General features: G+C 39.3%; 1 protein-coding gene across 1 annotated transcript in view; it reads right to left on the bottom strand.

Moving 5' to 3' along the window:
- The window catches only part of LOC307008661 (adenylate cyclase 9), a gene marked incomplete at its 5' end in the record, with an annotated part of 72,575 nt that overhangs the window by 14,509 nt on the left and 39,422 nt on the right, over window positions 1–18,644 (bottom strand). Inside the window, 6 exons of the mRNA XM_079631655.1 lie at window positions 127–286; window positions 2,111–2,319; window positions 2,571–2,673; window positions 7,317–7,558; window positions 10,324–10,419; window positions 12,214–12,383. Coding sequence (XP_079487781.1) covers window positions 127–286; window positions 2,111–2,319; window positions 2,571–2,673; window positions 7,317–7,558; window positions 10,324–10,419; window positions 12,214–12,383 — 980 coding nt within the window. The remainder of the gene's footprint in view (window positions 1–126; window positions 287–2,110; window positions 2,320–2,570; window positions 2,674–7,316; window positions 7,559–10,323; window positions 10,420–12,213; window positions 12,384–18,644) is intronic.

The following is an 18,644-nucleotide window of genomic DNA, read 5'->3' as shown; positions in this document are numbered from 1 at the left end:
GGGAAATGTTCAAAATGAGAAACAAATGTCATTAATTGTAAATAAATATAAATGTATATTATAAAAAATAAATGTGACATAAATGAAAACGCCTGCCCTCCACAATGTCTTCGCTTTAGTGTTTACCTGTATGGAGTCATGCATATCGCAGGTGATGTGAGAGAACACAGCCACGGCAGGTAAAGACACCAGCACCGCCCCGATCATGTGACGAGGAACCCAGCCGGAAATGGCCCAGAGGAGGGTCATGGTGCAGTTCAGGACGCTGTCCAGGTAAAAGGCTCTTCTGTGAAGGATATGCACTTCATCAGGACTGCACGTGCAACAGGACTGTATGTGCAATTCAAATGCACTGTGTATTGTACATTATGCTGCCACACACACACACACACACACACACACACACACACACACACACACACACACACACACACACACACACACACACACACACACACACACACACACACACACACACACACACACACACACACACACACACACACATTATTTGCTCATTATGGTATTACACTTTCTCTCTTTCTTTCTTCTCTTTTCCGCTGGTCTCTCTCTCTTCATGCACCTGTTAGTCATTGCAATCATTGCTCGCGCTGATCCGCTTTGACACCTGTTTCCACTTTGCTCTAAGTGTTCACACTTTATCTGGTGTTTGTTCTGGTTCACTCTTTGTTGGGTTATTGTTACATGTCACACATTTCGTCTGCAGCTACATCTTGTCTGTATTGAGAGGTACTCACCTAATTCGTGTCTTGTTTATCTGGAACAGTCTAGCATCTAAGTATTTGCTGTTTTCTGCTGCTGTTGCCACTGAATGTGTTCCTCTGCTGATCTCTCTCCCTGCCTGAGTTATTTACTCGTGAGCTTCAAGTCCGCTTCAAGTGAGTCCTATTCTGTTACTCATCGAGACAGGAGTCTGATCTTCTTTTCAAGTTACTATTCTCCAGTTCTGTGTGCTTTAACGACGGACTGCCTTTGTTAATTATTATTATTATCATTAAAGACTGTTATCCCTGCTCTCTGCTTTTGGATCCTTCATTTATCGTTGTGACCGTAATAGTTTATTGTGGACAACAAAAGGGAAAAACATCCCAATGTCATACTGGAACATGGAAAATACTCCCAAATTTTTAAGCCAGACATTTTCTTGGTAGTGGACCTTATAGAGCAGACGCCATATTTAATTAACTTTGGAACTAAAACAATATTTCATGTTCATGAAATAAATTACCTTTATAAAGAAATAAATACTAAACCTTTAACTAAAATTAAAATGAAGACAGAAAAAATAAAATGTACAAATATGAATTAAGAAATATTAATAAAAACTATATCTCAAAGATACTAAAATCACACTGATGTGAACAAAAACATAGGAATAGTGTCTTAACAATGAGTGCATACTGACAATAAAACACTGGAAAAAAATTTATTGGCTGTAAAAAGCACATACCGGTAATTGATTTTGACATTTCTATCAGACAGTAAAATCAAATCTCGCCACAATTTCCAGGGAGTAAACCAATTATCTGCATTTAATCTCATTCCAAAGAGAGATATTCTTAAACACTACTGCCACGCAGATGACTGAATGTAAATAAATTGCATTTAAATTTAAAATTTTACCTAGAAAGGATGATAAAGCTCATAAATTTGAATATGAAACATGGCTTTGTATCAGCCTGGAACAGATCCAGCCGCATGCTGGTTTAAAACGGGCTGAAAGTGTCATTCCTCAACGCTATTTAACCACAGTATTATTTTATTATATTTCCATTCTGTTACAGCAGCAATATTTCTAAAATGTGTTCATTATAAAAGCCTTGAAATTCTTGCTAAAAAATACTCTGACCTGACAGACCACAAGTATTGGAGGCATTTCTGAAATGCATTAAAAAATGGAAATTTAGAGCAAGTAAAACCTTCTAGTTTTCAATACTGTTTGGCCTCATCCACACAGGCACGTTTTAATTAGATTGTTCATCCAAAAAATTAAATTTCTTTTTTATGTTTCATATAAAAAACAATAAATTCCAATGGTGTGGAATGACATGAGGGTGACTAAATGATCACAATCTCCACACACACTCACCGTATAGCAAGCACTAGGGCCAAAAATTCAAGCACAGCTGCCACTGCGGCCACTATGAGGGCAGGTGTGGGTAGAGGCTTCTGGGTAACCAGTGGTCGAAGGAAGCAAGCCAATGAGAGAGCCAGAAATACACAACAGCACAGGAGCATGTCTAGGAAGGAGCTGAACGTTGGACTGGCAAACGTCTGAACGGGAGCGTGTGTCTTAACCTGACAATCAACAGAATGATCGATCAAATCAAGCGAGATAGCGCCTAATATAACATCTTTACATCTCATAATATCTTTACATGTATTTCAAAAGACAGGCCAGCAGAGGGCAGTACAGACAGCGCAACAAAATATGCCGTTTCTTTCAGTTAGCAAAACATCACAGACCCAGACTGAGTAAAAAAACAGTTATGAACATTGTGAGAAGAACACATGAAAAGCGACAGATAAATGAATTAGGAAGGTCTTACCTCGTCCTGGTAGCTGGTCCTGTAAGCCGACTCCAGGGATCGGTCTATGAAAGTGTGGCTCAGCTTGTTGATGGGCGGTTTGAAGAAGTAATCTTTCATCAGGCTGCAAGGCCAAAGCGCAGAAAACAACATTAGATTGTGGAGGGAATTCATCCGCTGCATCTGTTTTTCTTTTATGCTTGCAGAAAGTTTGTGTAGAAATTAGGCATTTTTGTTGGTGCATACAGAGCTGTTTATGAGTGAATCACACGAAAACACATCCTGGTCATACTTCAACCCAAATTCAAAAGAATGTATGAGAGAAGTATAAATGTTAAAAGTTTGCTGTTAAAAACAGATTGTATTTATTTTTTCCATATAGAGTGATTTTTGGTGAATTACAGTGAATCCAATAAGGGTCAATTTGACCACCTCCATACAAATAATACCCTGATATTTAAAGTGCCCCTATTATGCTATTTTAAAAGGTCCCTAGTTTTGTTTTGGAGGTCTCCTACAATAGGTTTACATGCATCCAAGAGCAAAAAACAAACAAACAAATAAAAACACCTTAATTATCTCATAATATACAATGCAGAATCACCTCTTGCTCTTTTCTCACAGTTTCTGAAACGGTTCAATAAAGGATTTGGTCTCTCTTAAACCCCTCCTTTCTGAGAGCTACTCAACTCTGATTGGTCAGATAGCCCAGTCTGTTGTGACTGGTCTACTCTGCTCTGATTGGTTAGAAGGTCCAGTTTCTTGTGATTGGTCTACTCTGCTCTGATTGGTCAGATGACCCAGTCTGTTGTGATTGGTCTACTCTGCTCTGATTGGTCAGATGACCTAGTCTGTTGTGATCAGGGGGGCAGTGTTCCGAAAGACATTGAAGCCGACCTGGGCGCCGCCATTGGCTAGCGGACCCCCACCTGCTGTTAGCATTCCATTGACTCCCATTCATTTTGGCGTCACTTTGACAGCGAATAACTTTACATCTGAGGCGTTTAAAGACACCGTTTGTCCATTGTTTATTTCTAAAAAAACACGAAAATGTATAAAAGGCTCCATTACCTTGTATCTTACGTTATGGCCCCGTAGAAGCAGTTTTTGTAAAAATAGGCTAACGATTGCCTCATACCCGCGCGACTCTGTCGCACAAGTCGAAAAATTACCGTATGGACAGGCAGAGAAGCTCGCAAGCAATCGGGAGGACGTGGAGGCATAAAGTCAAGGGAGAAGCCCATAGAGAGTGATAAAGTTGCTCCCGTTGCTAGCTCATGTACAGCTAATACCCACGCTCTCCGTCTCTGCGAAATTCGTAAGGGAATGATTCAGATTTCTCTCGGCACAGCTACTAGAAGACCTACAGGTTGCTCACGTCACATCTACGTCACCGCAGTTCGCCTTGCGATCAGGAAGTGAGTGCTTCTAATTGACTTCATTTCTCTCCGTTGAAACCTATGGGGTCGCTGTGTCCAGTTTATATACTGTCTATGGTTGTGATTTGTCTACTCTGCTCTGATTGGTTAGAAGGTCCAGTTTCTTGTGATTGGTCTACTCTGATTGGTTAGAAGATCCAGTTTCTTGTGATTGGTCTACTCTGCTCTGATTGGTCAAATGGCCCAGTCTGTTGTGATTGGTCTACTCTGCTCTGATTGGTCAGATGGCCCAGTCTGTTGTGATTGGTCTACTCTGCTCTGATTGGTCAGATGGCCCAGTCTGTTGTGATTGGTCTACTCTGCTCTGATTGGTCAGATGGTTCAGTCTGTTGTGATTGGTCTACTCTGCTCTGATTGGTCAGATTGCCCATTCTGTTGTGATTGGTCTACTCTGCTATGATTGGTCAGATTGCCCAGTCTGTTGTGATTTGTCTACTCTGCTCTGATTGGTTAGAAGGTCCCAAATGCCCATTAGAAAATCAGAATTTCAGCTCCAGCGGCTTCCTCAGCACTTGATCCACAGGGATGTAATGATGGCATCATTGTTTATGGGCAGCCAATGAAGATCATATGCTGTCATCAAGCAAATTTGTTACAAACATACTTAAGTTTCTTCAGGAAATGAGACTGACTATAATTACTGACGACTCGTTTCAGGCAGTTCAGAATCGGATCTTTCTTTTAGGAGACAATAGTCAAGTCAAGTCAAGTCAAGAATATTTGTATAGCGCTTTTCACAATACAGATTGTATCAAAGCAGCTTCACAGTATTAAATTAAAATAATAATAAAACGTCCATGTTTGGTAATGCTAATCAATAGTAATATTGATTGATTCATTAAATTGAATATCCCCAACTGACCAAGCCAAAGGCAACAGTGGCAAGGAAACGAAAAACTCCATCAGGTGACCCAATGGAGAAAAAAAACCTTGGGAGAACCCAGGCTCAGTCGGGGGCCAGTTCTCCTCTGGCGGTTATGAACTAGAGGCCGGATTTAACTGTAAGATTAAAACATTTATATGAATGCCTGGTTAAAGAGATGCGTCTTTAATCTAGTTTTGAACTGGGAGAGCGAGTCTGAGCAACGAACAGTATCAGGAAGGCTATTCCAGAGTTTTGGAGCTAAATGTGAGAATGCTCTCCCTCCTTTGGTGGACTTAGATATCCTAGGTATAACCAAAAGCCTCGAATTTAGCGATCTTAAAGAGCGCGATGGAATATAGGGCGATAGAAGATCCGTTAAATAAACTGGAGCTAAGCCGTTTAGGGCTTTATAAGTCAGTAACAATACCTTATAATTAATACGGAACTTTATAGGTAACCAGTGTAGAGATGATAAGATCGGTGTTATATGATCATATTTTCTTGATCTGGTAAGAACTCTAGCAGCTGCATTTTGGACTAACTGTAGCTTGTTTATTGAGGATGCAGGACAACCAGCTAATAGAGCATTACAGTAATCTAGTCTCGAGGTCATGAATGCATGAACTAACTTTTCTGCATCAGAAACTGATAGCATATTACGTAGCTTAGCAATGTTTCTAAGGTGGAAAAATGCCGTTTTTGTAACATATGAAATATGATTTTTAAAAGACAGGTCGCAGTCTAGTATGACACCCAGGTCTTTTACTGTAGAGGATAAAGTAGCAGGACATCCTACTATGTTAAAGTTGTAGTGTGAGAGGTTTTGTGGGCGGTTTTTTGAACCGATGAGTAGTACCTCCGTCTTGTCTGGATTTAATAGAAGAAAATTACGCGTCATCCAATCTTTTATATCTTTAACACACTCTGTCAATTTTGATAATTTAGCGTTTTCATCCGGCCGTGATGAAATATATAATTGAGTTTCATCAGCATAACAATGGAAACTAATTCCATGTTTCCTTATAATATTTCCAAGTGGCAGCATATATATTGAGAATAATAGAGGGCCTAGCACAGATCCCTGCGGCACTCCATAGTTTACTGAAGTTATGATCGATTTTTTTCCATTTAAATAGACAAAATGGTAGCGGTCAGATAAGTATGATCTAAACCAGCTTAATGCTTGTCCTTGAACGCCAGTATAATTTTGTAGTCGATCTAAGAGTATTTTATGATCTATAGTGTCAAACGCAGCACTAAGATCAAGTAAAACTAGTATTGAGATACAGCCTTGGTCCGAAGCTAAAAGTAAATCATTAGTGATTTTAACGAGCGCAGTTTCAGTGCTATGGTGCGGCCTGAATCCAGACTGAAACTTTTCATAGATGTCATTTTCTTGCAAAAAAGAGCTCAGTTGAGCGGACACAACTTTTCTAATATTTTAGACATAAATGGAAGATTTGAAATGGGTCTATAATTTGCTAGATTATGTGGGTCTAATTGTGGTTTCTTAATGAGTGGTTTTATAACTGCCAGTTTAAATGTTTTTGGAACGTGACCTAAAGATAGAGACGAGTTAATAATATTGAGTAGAGGCTCTTCCACTACAGGTAACACTTCTTTCAGTAGTTTAGTTGGTATAGGATCTAATAAGCACGTTGTTGTTTTAGATGAAGTGATAAGTTTATTTAACTCTTTTTGTTCTATAGTTGTAAAGCACTGTAATTGTTCTTGCGGGGTGATAATTGAGGCTGATTTATAAGGCGCGATTGAAGATTGAATGTTTACAATTGTGGTTCTGATGCTTTCTATTTTCTCAGTGAAGAAGTTCATGAAATCATTACTGCTAAACTGTAACGGGATATTTTGGTCAGGTGACGTTTGTTTATTTATTAGTCTAGCCACGGTGGTAAATAAAAATCTTAGATTATTTTGGTTGTTTTCTATTAGTTTGCGGAGATGCTCAGCCCTTGCCGCATTTAGGGCCTTTTTATAACGTGACATACTGTCTTTCCACGCGATTCTAAAGACCTCTAAATAGTTAAAACAATAACTACATTTATCTGCACTTTGATCTTTGAAACTTTGCAGACCTTTTACATTCACAAACAGCTAGAGTATATTGCACCAATACATGAAAGGCAATATCTGAAAAAGCAGAATAAGGGATAATAAGGCATATAGCACCTAGATAAACTGGATTATAATGGTAACTAATTTTACACTAAATTACTGTATGTAACTATTTAGTACATTGTTAGAATTTATAGAGGAAGACAAGAAAAATGGACGGTCCAGGATCGGAGGACACACACAGTACATCACAGCACACTACATCAAAGTGCATCAAGTGTCCCTCTGGGAACAGCATGACCTCCACTGGTGCCGGTTAAACAATAACGTTCCATCTTGTCTGACATTTTTGTCCCAGCGGGCCTCGTCCTCACTGCTGTCGTTCCCTACCTGTCCTCCTTTATCACGTCCACAAAGTGAGCGTCGCTCCTCTCGCGGAAGTTTTTGGATCGCAGAGGGATGAGGGCGGAGTGGTCCATCGTTCCCATGCAGCTGATGCCTCCTACTCCGGGCCACTTCTTCTCCTTCTCCTGCAGCATCTCGCACAGGGACGTCTGGCTGTGGGTCAGGGGCTGCTCCAGATGAGGACTTAACAGGCCATTAAGGGTCTTGGGACCCCTGCCTTGCGGTCCCTGAAGAAGATTCAGAAGACACAAACAATGAAAGAATCGCAGCACAATGTTGTCAAACCTAGGACCTATTATGCCTTTTTTCAAAGTAATGATTGGTCTACTAGAACAGGTTTTCATGCTTGAATGTTTAAAAACACATTATTTTTCACATATTCTCCATTGTTGCAGCACCTCTCTTCTCATTCTGTCAGTAACGCTCTGTTTAGTTCCTCTCTCTATGAAGCTCCTCCTTCTGAAAAGCTCAATGTGCTCTGATTGGTCGGCTGGATCAGTGTGTTGTGATTGGTCAAGTGCTTCGAGCGTGTTTCAGGAATGTCACACCCCTTACCATAATCTACTAACTAACTCAACCAGCTCTCACTCCTTTATTTGAGTAGTATGACTCGGAGCCTGCAGCTACAGTCCCGCACCCAGAGTCCCGCATTCTCAGACCCCTCGTTTTTCGAGACAGCGCCTCCTATCAAATTGGATTGGATAAACATGTGAAGAACTTAAGCCGAAACTTGAGTATCGTCAATTTTATTTAGCGAATCATTCTCATTCGATTTCTTTTTTATTCAAACTACTTTATAGCTCATCGATACACCAACATATGAATAGTCCATTTAATATTTGTAAAGATAGTTTGTTACAAAATTTGAGCCGTTAATGTATGTTTTTTCGCCCTTTTCCCACGAAAATATTTTGATAGCTAACGTTAGCCTTTAACCTTGGACTTTTTGTAGACAATTAAGCCATTGTAAAATTTTTATTAAAATTAGTTGACATTAAAGTAGACCAATTAAATACATTAAGTGTGTTAATATCAAAGAATGTCATCATTAATTATTTAATCAGATTTACAGTTTGACCTTTTTTTTTATCGGACCTTTTCTCCTAAAACTATAAATTTAATGAATTAATGCTGGATTCATTATTTTACTTTATATAATTTATGTAGACTACCTAATTTGACAAAGCGATTGTAAAAAGAATGAAAAAAGAAGGAAAGTAATTATTTTACCTTATGCATTTACATTACATTTTTAATTTATTGATTTAGCAGACGCTTTTATCCAAAGCGACTTATAAATGAGCCGAGGAGTTTTTTTTAATGCAGTTGAAGAGGAAAAGTAAAGTCGCTAACACAATTCTTTCTTCCTTTTTTCTTTGCTGTGTTTACAGCAAGATGATATTTAGGTGATCGTTAAATAAAGTACAGAATTGTTTATTATTGCTGTTTTGTCTATTCTTATTTGAGTTTTGCTTCGCATTCAAAATATAAAAAAAACAGGTTTTGTAATGTTAGCGTGGAATGTTAATTAAACCATATAGGTTGAACTGAAAGAAAAATTGGAATTTGAATTAAACAAAAACATTGTAGCAATATAATGTCACATAATATTTTTCAGAAGATAGTTCAATCTGTAATTGTATCTGTTACATCATTAATTTTCTTTCAATTACACCCACGCTAAAAAAATTTTTGTTAGTCAGAGAACACAATGAGTTTTTTTTGTTTTGGCACATGCATTAAGCAGGGAACGCAAATATTTATTTGGATAACTTTAAATAAAAAAAGACCGTAATATCTGAGAACGCGGGACTCTGTGTGCGAGTGTTATACGATTATCCGAACAGCAGGACGCGCTGTCTCGAAAAATGAGGGGTCTGAGAATGCGGGACTCTGGGTGCGGGACTGTAGCTGCATGCCTTGTGCAGGAATTATTTAAATGAGGAATATTATGATGTGTTTGTTACCGGAAGAAACTCAAGGCTACAATGGAGGCGTTTCAGGGAGTTCAGAAACAGTGTTACTGATATAGAGAATAACTCCCTCTGGAGTGACTTTGTGCTTTGTAACTTTGCAGACCCTTTTCACGCTCAAACAGCAACATTAGACACTAAAAGTTGAGAGAACATTTCAATAAATAAGACGATCTTAAATATGTCAATAAATAAGACCTCTCATTTATGCACATTTATGGTTATGGCGTAACCAATATTATGCACAACTTTATGGGTGATCACATAAAATTATTTTACACATTATATTATATCACACATATACAGGCCACACTTTATCTTTAAAAAAAAATGTCACTTAAAAGAAATAAAGGCATTATTTTCATGTCAATTAGGCATATTCTCATTCATGTAATTCTCATTACTGTGTCCAGATGTTTTCCTTTTATTTATTGATTTATTAATTTTTTGTTATTTTCATTATTCTCAATAGTAATTTTTACTAATAGACAAAAAAAATATGAAATACAATAATGAAGTAAACTACCATTCAAAAGTTTGGGGTCAGTAAGATATTCATCAAAGGATGCATTAAATCAATCCAAAGTGACAGTAAAGACATTTATAACCTTACAAAAGATTTATATTTTAAATAAATGCTGTTCTTTTAAACATAATCCGGAAGAAATTGATCATAGTTTCCACAAAAATATGAAGCAGCACAACAGGTTTCGACATTGATAACAATAAGACATGTTTCTTGAGCAGCAAATTACAATGATTTCTGTTTTTATTATAATAATAACCAATAGGCGGCGCTATCATATAGCCTTCAATGAAGCATTGCTAATCTAAGATAGCAGGACATTTTAATCAAATTTCTCTTTTTCCTGCATAAAAGGTCTTGTTACATTATTTATTGAAACTCCATTGTAAATTCTAAGTTGCACCAAACGATGCAGTTTTTTAGGCATAAAAATAAACTGAAATGTTGGGGATTTTTATGTTCTACTACTTGAGATCAGATGCAAGACACACACCTTTCTGTGGATGGTTTTGTGGTCAGGATCTGTGCAGCTGTTGCTGTGAAGTGACCCGTCTTCAGAAGCTAACACGCTACACGAGGGACAGGCAGACTGAGGGAGAGAAGCATTAAAGAAAGAGCAGAGTCAAACACTTCACTTACTGTTTCAAGTCAATACAAAACTAAACTTAGAAACAAGACTCCACATGGAAAGATCAGTGATTTTTGTTCAAAATGCTAGTGTGCCGCTTGTTATTAGCACATTGCTAAGTGATTGCTAAGGCACTGCTGGGAGTTTAACCCTGAAAAGATCAAAAGTAGAACAGTTTATTGAACATTTGTGACCCTGGACCACAAAACTAGTAACATGGGTCAATTTCTTGAAATTGAGATTTACACAATAATAATAAATAAGCTTTCCATTGATGTTTGTTAGGACAATATTTGGCGGAGATACAACTATTGAAAATCTGGAATCTGAGGGTGCAAAAAAATCCATTTATGTTCACGATTGTGCTGCATTCACTCACAAAAATAAATGTTTTATATATTTACGGTAGAAAATTTACTAAATATCTTCAGGGAACATGATCTTAATATCCTAATGACTTTTGGCATCAAAGAAAAATCGATAATTTTGACCCATACAATGTATTGTTGGCTATTGCCACAAATATACCCTTGCAACTTATGACTGGTTTAGTGATCCAGGGTCACATTTAGACAAAATATTAACTGTAAATAAATATTACTATTAATTGTTGAGTATCATTTCTGATGCATCAGGCTTGTATGGCTCCATATGATGGACATGGAGCTCAAACTTGAGAAGAAAATAACACCTGAAGTTAATTCAGAGGCCCAAACTGAGCAAAAATATGCTTATATTTATATGGCCAAAACGTAAGTTGAAATTCTGATAGCTTGTAAAGTTAATAAATTAGATCTTTTAACAGACTACTTTCATGCATATACATATATCAGTAGTCAGTAGTGATGGCAGCTTTAGCAAACAGCTTAAAAATGTGTTGCATCTGCCATTTAACATTTGCCGTTTGAATATGCAGGGGATTAAAAATCAGCAATGTTTGGCCTTGGAGATGAATAATTACTACAGATGGACTCTTGCACAGGAGGAGAGAGCAGCGGTTCTCCTGCCCTCGCAGCCGAAGGGCCCATCAGTATTAAAGTGCAACGACGAGAGAATCTCTTGCAAAGGCTGCTGGGTAATGTGGCGTCCTCTGAAAGGTTGCTTGGATGAATGCCTTGTGCATGTGACTGATCGATCGAGTTTAAAAGGAGAGGTGGCTGCACACAGGCGCATTATGATCTCGCACCGGTGCTCGCCTGACCACGCTCGCTTATTGACGTGCTCATTACGATCCCTCATGGCCTGAATCACTGCAGTGTTTCACACACTGCATCAGCACGCTGTGTTTCCAGCAGGGGCTTTTCATCAGTGAATGGAATAATGCTGTTCGGAGAACACTTGAGAGAAAGCAGCATGCGTTGAGACATTGTGCATTAACATGAAATGAAACCCAATGAAACACCCGACAAACTGACTCCAATAGTCAAAGATAGATTTAATGAAAAAATGTTGGAGAAAAACATCACGTTGGAAAGGTCACGCAAGACGTAGTCGGAAGTACCGACCCAGTGTTTACAAGTATGATGTATGTATGTTGAATGACGCATAGTTATATGTATTTGTGTCAGTTTATTGTTTAAAATGGTCCTTACGTGTGCATATCATTATTGGTACGTGTATTAGTCTTTGCCCGTTCGTTTTGTAAACACGTCTTGCGCGACCTTTCCAACGTAATGCGTGGCGCACATTAAAACATCCCTTATAATCGTGTAGGATCAAGAGTGGCTTAACTGAGTGCCTGTCCGTCACACTGACCTTAGCTCTGTCCGGGCCCGGGGTCACAGCGCAGGCCGAGGATGTGACGTCAGGACTGAAGGACGTGACGCTGAGAGACTTTCTGAGCTCACTCTTCACCAGAGCAGACGGAGGACAGCTCCACTGCGCGTGCTTCACCTTCCTCCCGGATATCAGAAACGTCTTCAGACCTGCAGAGGACACACACACACACAGCGGCCATCAAGTCCCAGCAGTGTTTGTCCATATCACTTTGGTTTATTGTACACTGACCTGTGTTGACAGCACTCAAATGGATTCATCAATAAATTCTGAGCAAACACATGGTGTGTGAAGAGTGACACTTTCAGCAACACACAGTAGCTTCTGTCAAGTGCACACTGTACACTTTTTGTCACGACAGAGACAACATTTCCAGATTGCAATAATATATATATATATATTATTTGTTTTTCTATAAAAAAAAAAGGTTAAATGGTTTAGCTTGATGAAATACAACCAACACAAACACCTTATAGGGAAATAAGAGGTCAGTACAGTACAAGACTTAGTCGACCCTGGTTAAAAGGCTGGTTTAGCTGGTCTCCCAGCTGACAAATCCCACACTAAAACCAGCAAACCAGACCACCTTGACCAGTTCAAACCAGAATGGCATCTAGTACCTTAGGCTGTTAAGGCCTTATTTTTCAGTGATAATTTACGTGTTGAATTATCCATTCATCAGACATTCGACTGGGAAGGTCAAATCAATCTACAGGCGCTGCAATGATGACACATCCTCATAGTCTCTCTGTGAAACACAAACACCTGCTGAAAGCACGTATCCAGGCTGTAATGAAGATCATTTGTGTTTTATTATGTCTGTAAGGTGTTCTTGAGAGTCATGTAAGGCGCCTAAAATAAAAATATGAATAAAATTTCTGAAAGAAGCTGGAGATACAAATAAAATCCACAGGGAAGCTTGATGGTAGAAGAATAAATAATAAACGTCGACTGTGAGCGGTCAAGTGTTTTATAGCCACAACTAAAAGAGTCACTTTACACCGAAATACTGCCAGATAGCTTCGGCTGACAGGAGAGCAACTAAAAACGTCTGGGCCGATGTCAATGTTTCGACTGAGCGTCTGTGTTCCCGTCCTCACGCACGTAATGCACCTGTCAGCGTTCTGCCTGGCAGGAGACACATGAGCTGGCGTGGATCAACAGATCGGGCATAAAAGTCACTGTGTGGCTCCATATGGGGCCTGGCATAAAATGCTCTAAAAACCTCATGAATATTTAATAAGGTTCAAAAACAGCGATTTCATTTTGGTCACCTCACCAAGATGATGACCTGGAAGAAAAGACCTTGGAGGAAAATAAATGGGGGGGATTTTTTAGATACGTTATAATAGTGTTACTTTTCCAAAATAGATGGGCTGCTACACAATACACTGATATAATATACTGATTAACAGTAAAATACCATCATTCAACAAATTTCAGGCAGCATGACATGAAGCATAAAGGCAAAGGTAATGGTTTATTGATCTGATAATAACAATGTGGTGCAGAATACTTAATTGAATCTATTATGGCCCGGTTTCACAGACAGGGCTTAGATTAAGCCAGGATTAGGCTTTAGTTCAGCTTTATGAACATGCCTTATAAAAACCTTATCTGGTGTGAATCTTGAGACCAAACAATGGCACTGATATATTGTAAGATATGTCAGTGTGAGTGACATGCAGTTTAGACAGTCTGGGACTAAGCTTAAAGGGGTGATGAACTGAGAAATAACATTTTCCTTGAGCTTTTGACATATAAGAGGTCATCATACTATAAGAATATCCTGTAAGTTTCAGAACTGAAAACTTCCTTGTTAGTCCAATAAAAGCACTTATTGACACCAGGCACAGCGAACGACAGGTTTTTCAAAGTGGGGATCTATGACGTCAAAGGGCATCAAACCCCGCCTCCGCAGACCCTGCCTGTTTAGCCCCGCCCACCGATTCGCGCATAACATGCAATCGCTAAATAGGCCTACGAGGTGATAATTGCTCAACCGGATCGAGCTAACAAGCAAGCAATAAACATGCCGTTTACGAAATATTGTGCAGTGCCTTATGGAAGAAGACAGTTGCAGCTTCCTACGGATTCCAATATTAGGAATGTGTGGTTAAACTTTAATAAATCAGTAAATCAGTCACAATTTCGACACAGGCTTTGCAAACAGACTTTTACGACACGGATCGTAAATAACCGTGTGTTTATTCTAATGCCTGATCTGTGATCAGTGATTTCTGTAATTATTCAAGTTCAGATAGATTATCTTTCTCTCAAAATCGTTCAATGCTGTTTATGCATCAGTGACTAAACGATCAACTTCACATCGTTTCTCTTAGTAGGATGAAAATAACCTTATTTAAATTGCGATTAAACAGAAAGCGATCCAAGAGCGCTCCCTTTCCAAATCGCCCTAGCTGACAATCACACAGCACGAGTTTATCTGGACACTTGCCAAAACTCGTTATGAAATCAATGACGCTGTTACACTGCACAACGAAGCTCTTACTGTATTTACATCGTGTTTGTATTGTTATTTGGTGAAAGCATTTGTGAGAGTGCAGAAACTGCGTTGCAAGATCTTTTCATTCACGCAATCAACAGTCTGTCTGTCTTCTGCTCAGTGCTCATCACTGCAACCTTTCATGTGATGGGATAGATTAAAATATAATGCTTTAAACAATACTTTTCACGATTCGTTAATCTCGATAGCTGTAATAACAAAAATGTAGTAAAAACTTTCAAGAGAGTTCCACATGTAATGCTGCTGTTTCATATGCAAGCATGTCAGCCAATCACAGCAGTGGGCGTTTACACTGAAGTCTCACAGCAGCCAATCAGAGCAGTGGGCGTTTACACTGAAGACTCACAGCAGCCAATCACAGCAGTGGGCGTTTACACTGAAGACACACAGCAGCCAATCACAGCAGTGGCTGTTTACACTGAAGTCTTACAGCAGCCAATCACAGCAGTGGGCGTTTACACTGAAGACTCACAGCAGCCAATCACAGCAGTGGCTATTTACACTGAAGTCTTACAGCAGCCAATCACAGCAGTGGATGTTTACACTGAAGACTCACAGCAGCCAATCACAGCAGTGGGCGTTTACACTGAAGACTCACAGCAGCCAATCACAGCAGTGGGTGTTTACACTGAAGTCTTACAGTAGCGAATCACAGCAGTGGGCGTTTACACTGAAGACTCACAGCAGCCAATCACAGCAGTGGGCGTTTACACTGAAGTCTCACAGCAGCCAATCATAGCAGTGGGCGTTTACACTGAAGACTCACAGCAGCCAATCACAGCAGTGGGTGTTTACACTGAAGACTCACAGCAGCCAATCACAGCAGTGGCTATTTACACTGAAGTCTTACAGCAGCCAATCATAGCAGTGGGCGTTTACACTGAAGACTCACAGCAGCCAATCACAGCAGTGGGCGTTTACACTGAAGACTCACAGCAGCCAATCACAGCAGTGGATGTTTACACTGAAGTCTTACAGTAGCGAATCACAGCAGTGGGCGTTTACACTGAAGACTCACAGCAGCCAATCACAGCAGAGGGCGTTTACACTGAAGTCTCACAGCAGCCAATCAGAGCAGTGAGCGTTTACACTGAAGTCTCACACAGACACGCCCCTTAAATCAGAGGAGAAAAATGCCCTTTATTTCTAAATTATGACAATTTTTTATGTAAAAATCATACTAACATTATAAGGGCACCCCAGGCAACATTATAAACTAATAAAACAATCCAGTTCATGACCCCTTTAAGGCTTGTCTATGAAACCGGGGGGTTGATTACTATATTAACTCAATCGGGAGTGTAAAAACATGGAAAATGGTGGGGACCTTAACTTATAAACGATTAAAGATGGCCATAATGTGAGCTATGAGGCTGTTAATCGATATTTGCTACTGTTGAAGCCATTAGCCTATATTACAACTTTTAAAATAATCATGTTTAACAGCCGAATTAATGCTGGAAAAACTAGGGTACATTACCCATGATAAATGTAAAAAATAAACCCATGATAATTAAAAAACAGTTGGAAAAAGGGTTGGAAAAAGGATCACCCCCCTCCTAAATCAGGTGTAGCTTATCGCCTTCTCAATGGCAAACACAGCCATTTGACTTTCAACTGTGATCAGCTGCGGTCATTTTGATGAGCTCAGCATGAAAAGAGCTTTCCTGGAGTATTTCAGTCCTTGATGTCCCTGGATGAAAGAGCCAGGAGGAAACTGGCCAGAGAGGCTACCAAGGGGTCTACAGCAACTCTGAAGCAGTTGCAGGAATGTATGACAAAGAGTGGTCATAATGTGACAACAATATCACAAATTCTCCACAAATGTGTCTTGTCTGGGAGGGTTGCAATAAAAAAACACTCCTCAAGAAAGGCCACATACTGAGCTTTGCCAAAACTGAGGCCATTGATTCTGAGGCCACATGGAAAAAGGTGTTGTGGTCAGATGAGACTAAAATTTAAGTATTTGGCCACAACACCAAACAATATGTCTGGCAGAAATCCAATACAGCTCACCATCAAAATAACATCATTCCTGCAGTAAAGCATGGTAATATCCTGTTATGGGGGTGTTTCACTGGAGAACTTGTCTGGATAGAAGGAAAAAAGGATGGGGCAACAAATTCTTGAGGAAAATCTGCTGCCCTCTGCCATAAAGTTAGCAATTTGACCATTCACAAAGACCCGCCCTCTTTAGTTACTGTTGCTATGTCCGACAAGCTACGCCGCTCTCACGCCACACCATAATCTCACGCAGTGAAAAATACATCGCGGAGTAGAGAGGAGACAACGCGCTGACAGACCAGCTTACTTTTCGGTTACTTTTGATATTAAACAAAGACTCACCTTACAAATTTGGTCATGTTTTAAAAGAAATTTAAACAATAAATACAGTTTTGTGGCTCTTCAACCGATCATCTCTTCCTTCTAGTTAATTTATAGCATCAAATAAACATGAATGAACATACGAAGAAATGTTGTTTTAACCGTGGAAAGGCGTCAGTACACTCCGTTTTTCAAGTTTAAATCCTCCCATGTTAATCCAAAATTGTCATGCCCTTCACTTGCTAACTTCCCTCCGTCTCGTTCACTCGGATGTATGTCGTTGCACGAGTGCCCGCCCACTACAGGCGGAAACTGCAATTGGAACGTCCTAAGCCCTTGATCAGTTGCAATCAGCTATGGAGTTCATTTATTATTAAAAAAAAATGTCCCTGTAAAAATTTGTTTAATGCAGCATCCAAATGTATATAGGTGTGTTTGGGTTGTTTTAAATTTAAAAAGTTGTTTGTTGTGGTGGTGATTAGGCGAGATCTCTGGAGACGTCACAACCGTACTGCATTGTGGGACATATAGGTGCCTGAAGTGTACGAAGTAGACTCGCTCTCTCTGTCAAAATTGAGGGAACGTGGGTCTGTCCATATAAACTTCCCTCGTCCACTTCACGAAGTGAAACGCACTTCAAAATGGCAGCAGGGATTCCCCCGAGGGGAAGTGCTTAGGGAAGTTCGCAAGTGCGTGTCTAAAAGTGGACTGGAACGCAGCCTATCTCTCCTGACTGCTTTGCCGGACAAAATGGCGGATGGCGAAGTATGATTGGTCTGATCGCCTGTCAATCAAACTCCCTGCGAAGGGTCAATTGGAAGAAGGTTTACCTTCCAACATGACAATGACCCAAAGCACAGAGCAAAAAATGACCACACAGAGGTTGAAGGAGAAAAAGGTGAATTTCTGTGCATGGCCGGACTTAAACCCCATTGAAAATCTGTGGAATGACTTGAAGACTGCAGTCCACAAACGTTTACCATCAAAAATGTAACTGAACTGGAGCGGTTCTGCAAAGAGGAGATGGCAAATATTGCAACGTCTAGATGTGCAAAGTTAGTAGAGACATAGAGACATATCCCAACAGACTACAGGCTCGTTCACACCAAGGTCAATAATAATAAAAGTATAACTATAAAAAAAAAATGTCTATAAAAAAAAAATATATATATATATATGCATCCACAAAGGTGTTTATTCTAAGCGAATGCTTGTCTGATGCTTTAATGGATGGATTCTGATTGGCTGTCAATGTTTTTATCGTTCATCGGCTGGATAAAAATTGTTCTAAAAGTGATTCCAACCATATCGTTTCTCTGTGCAATTATATAGCTGTGGTGTGAACTCTGCTATTCTTTAATATTGAATATTGATTTTTAGAACTATATCTTTATAGTTATCGCACTTGGTGTGAACAGGCCTTAAAGACTGTAATTAAAGCAAAAGGTGGTTCAACAAAATACTGACACATGGGTTTGATGCTTTTTCCAACTCAGTGATTCTGTTTTTTCATTTATTTATTTTTCTGACATGTTGGTGTATCTTTCACTTGGATGTT

This window comes from Phoxinus phoxinus, assembly GCF_949152265.1.
Source record: "Phoxinus phoxinus genome assembly, chromosome: 1".
Classification (NCBI taxonomy): Eukaryota; Metazoa; Chordata; class Actinopteri; order Cypriniformes; family Leuciscidae; genus Phoxinus; species Phoxinus phoxinus.
Note: the sequence above shows the minus strand (reverse complement) of the source record. Positions and strands in the feature narration are given on the sequence as shown.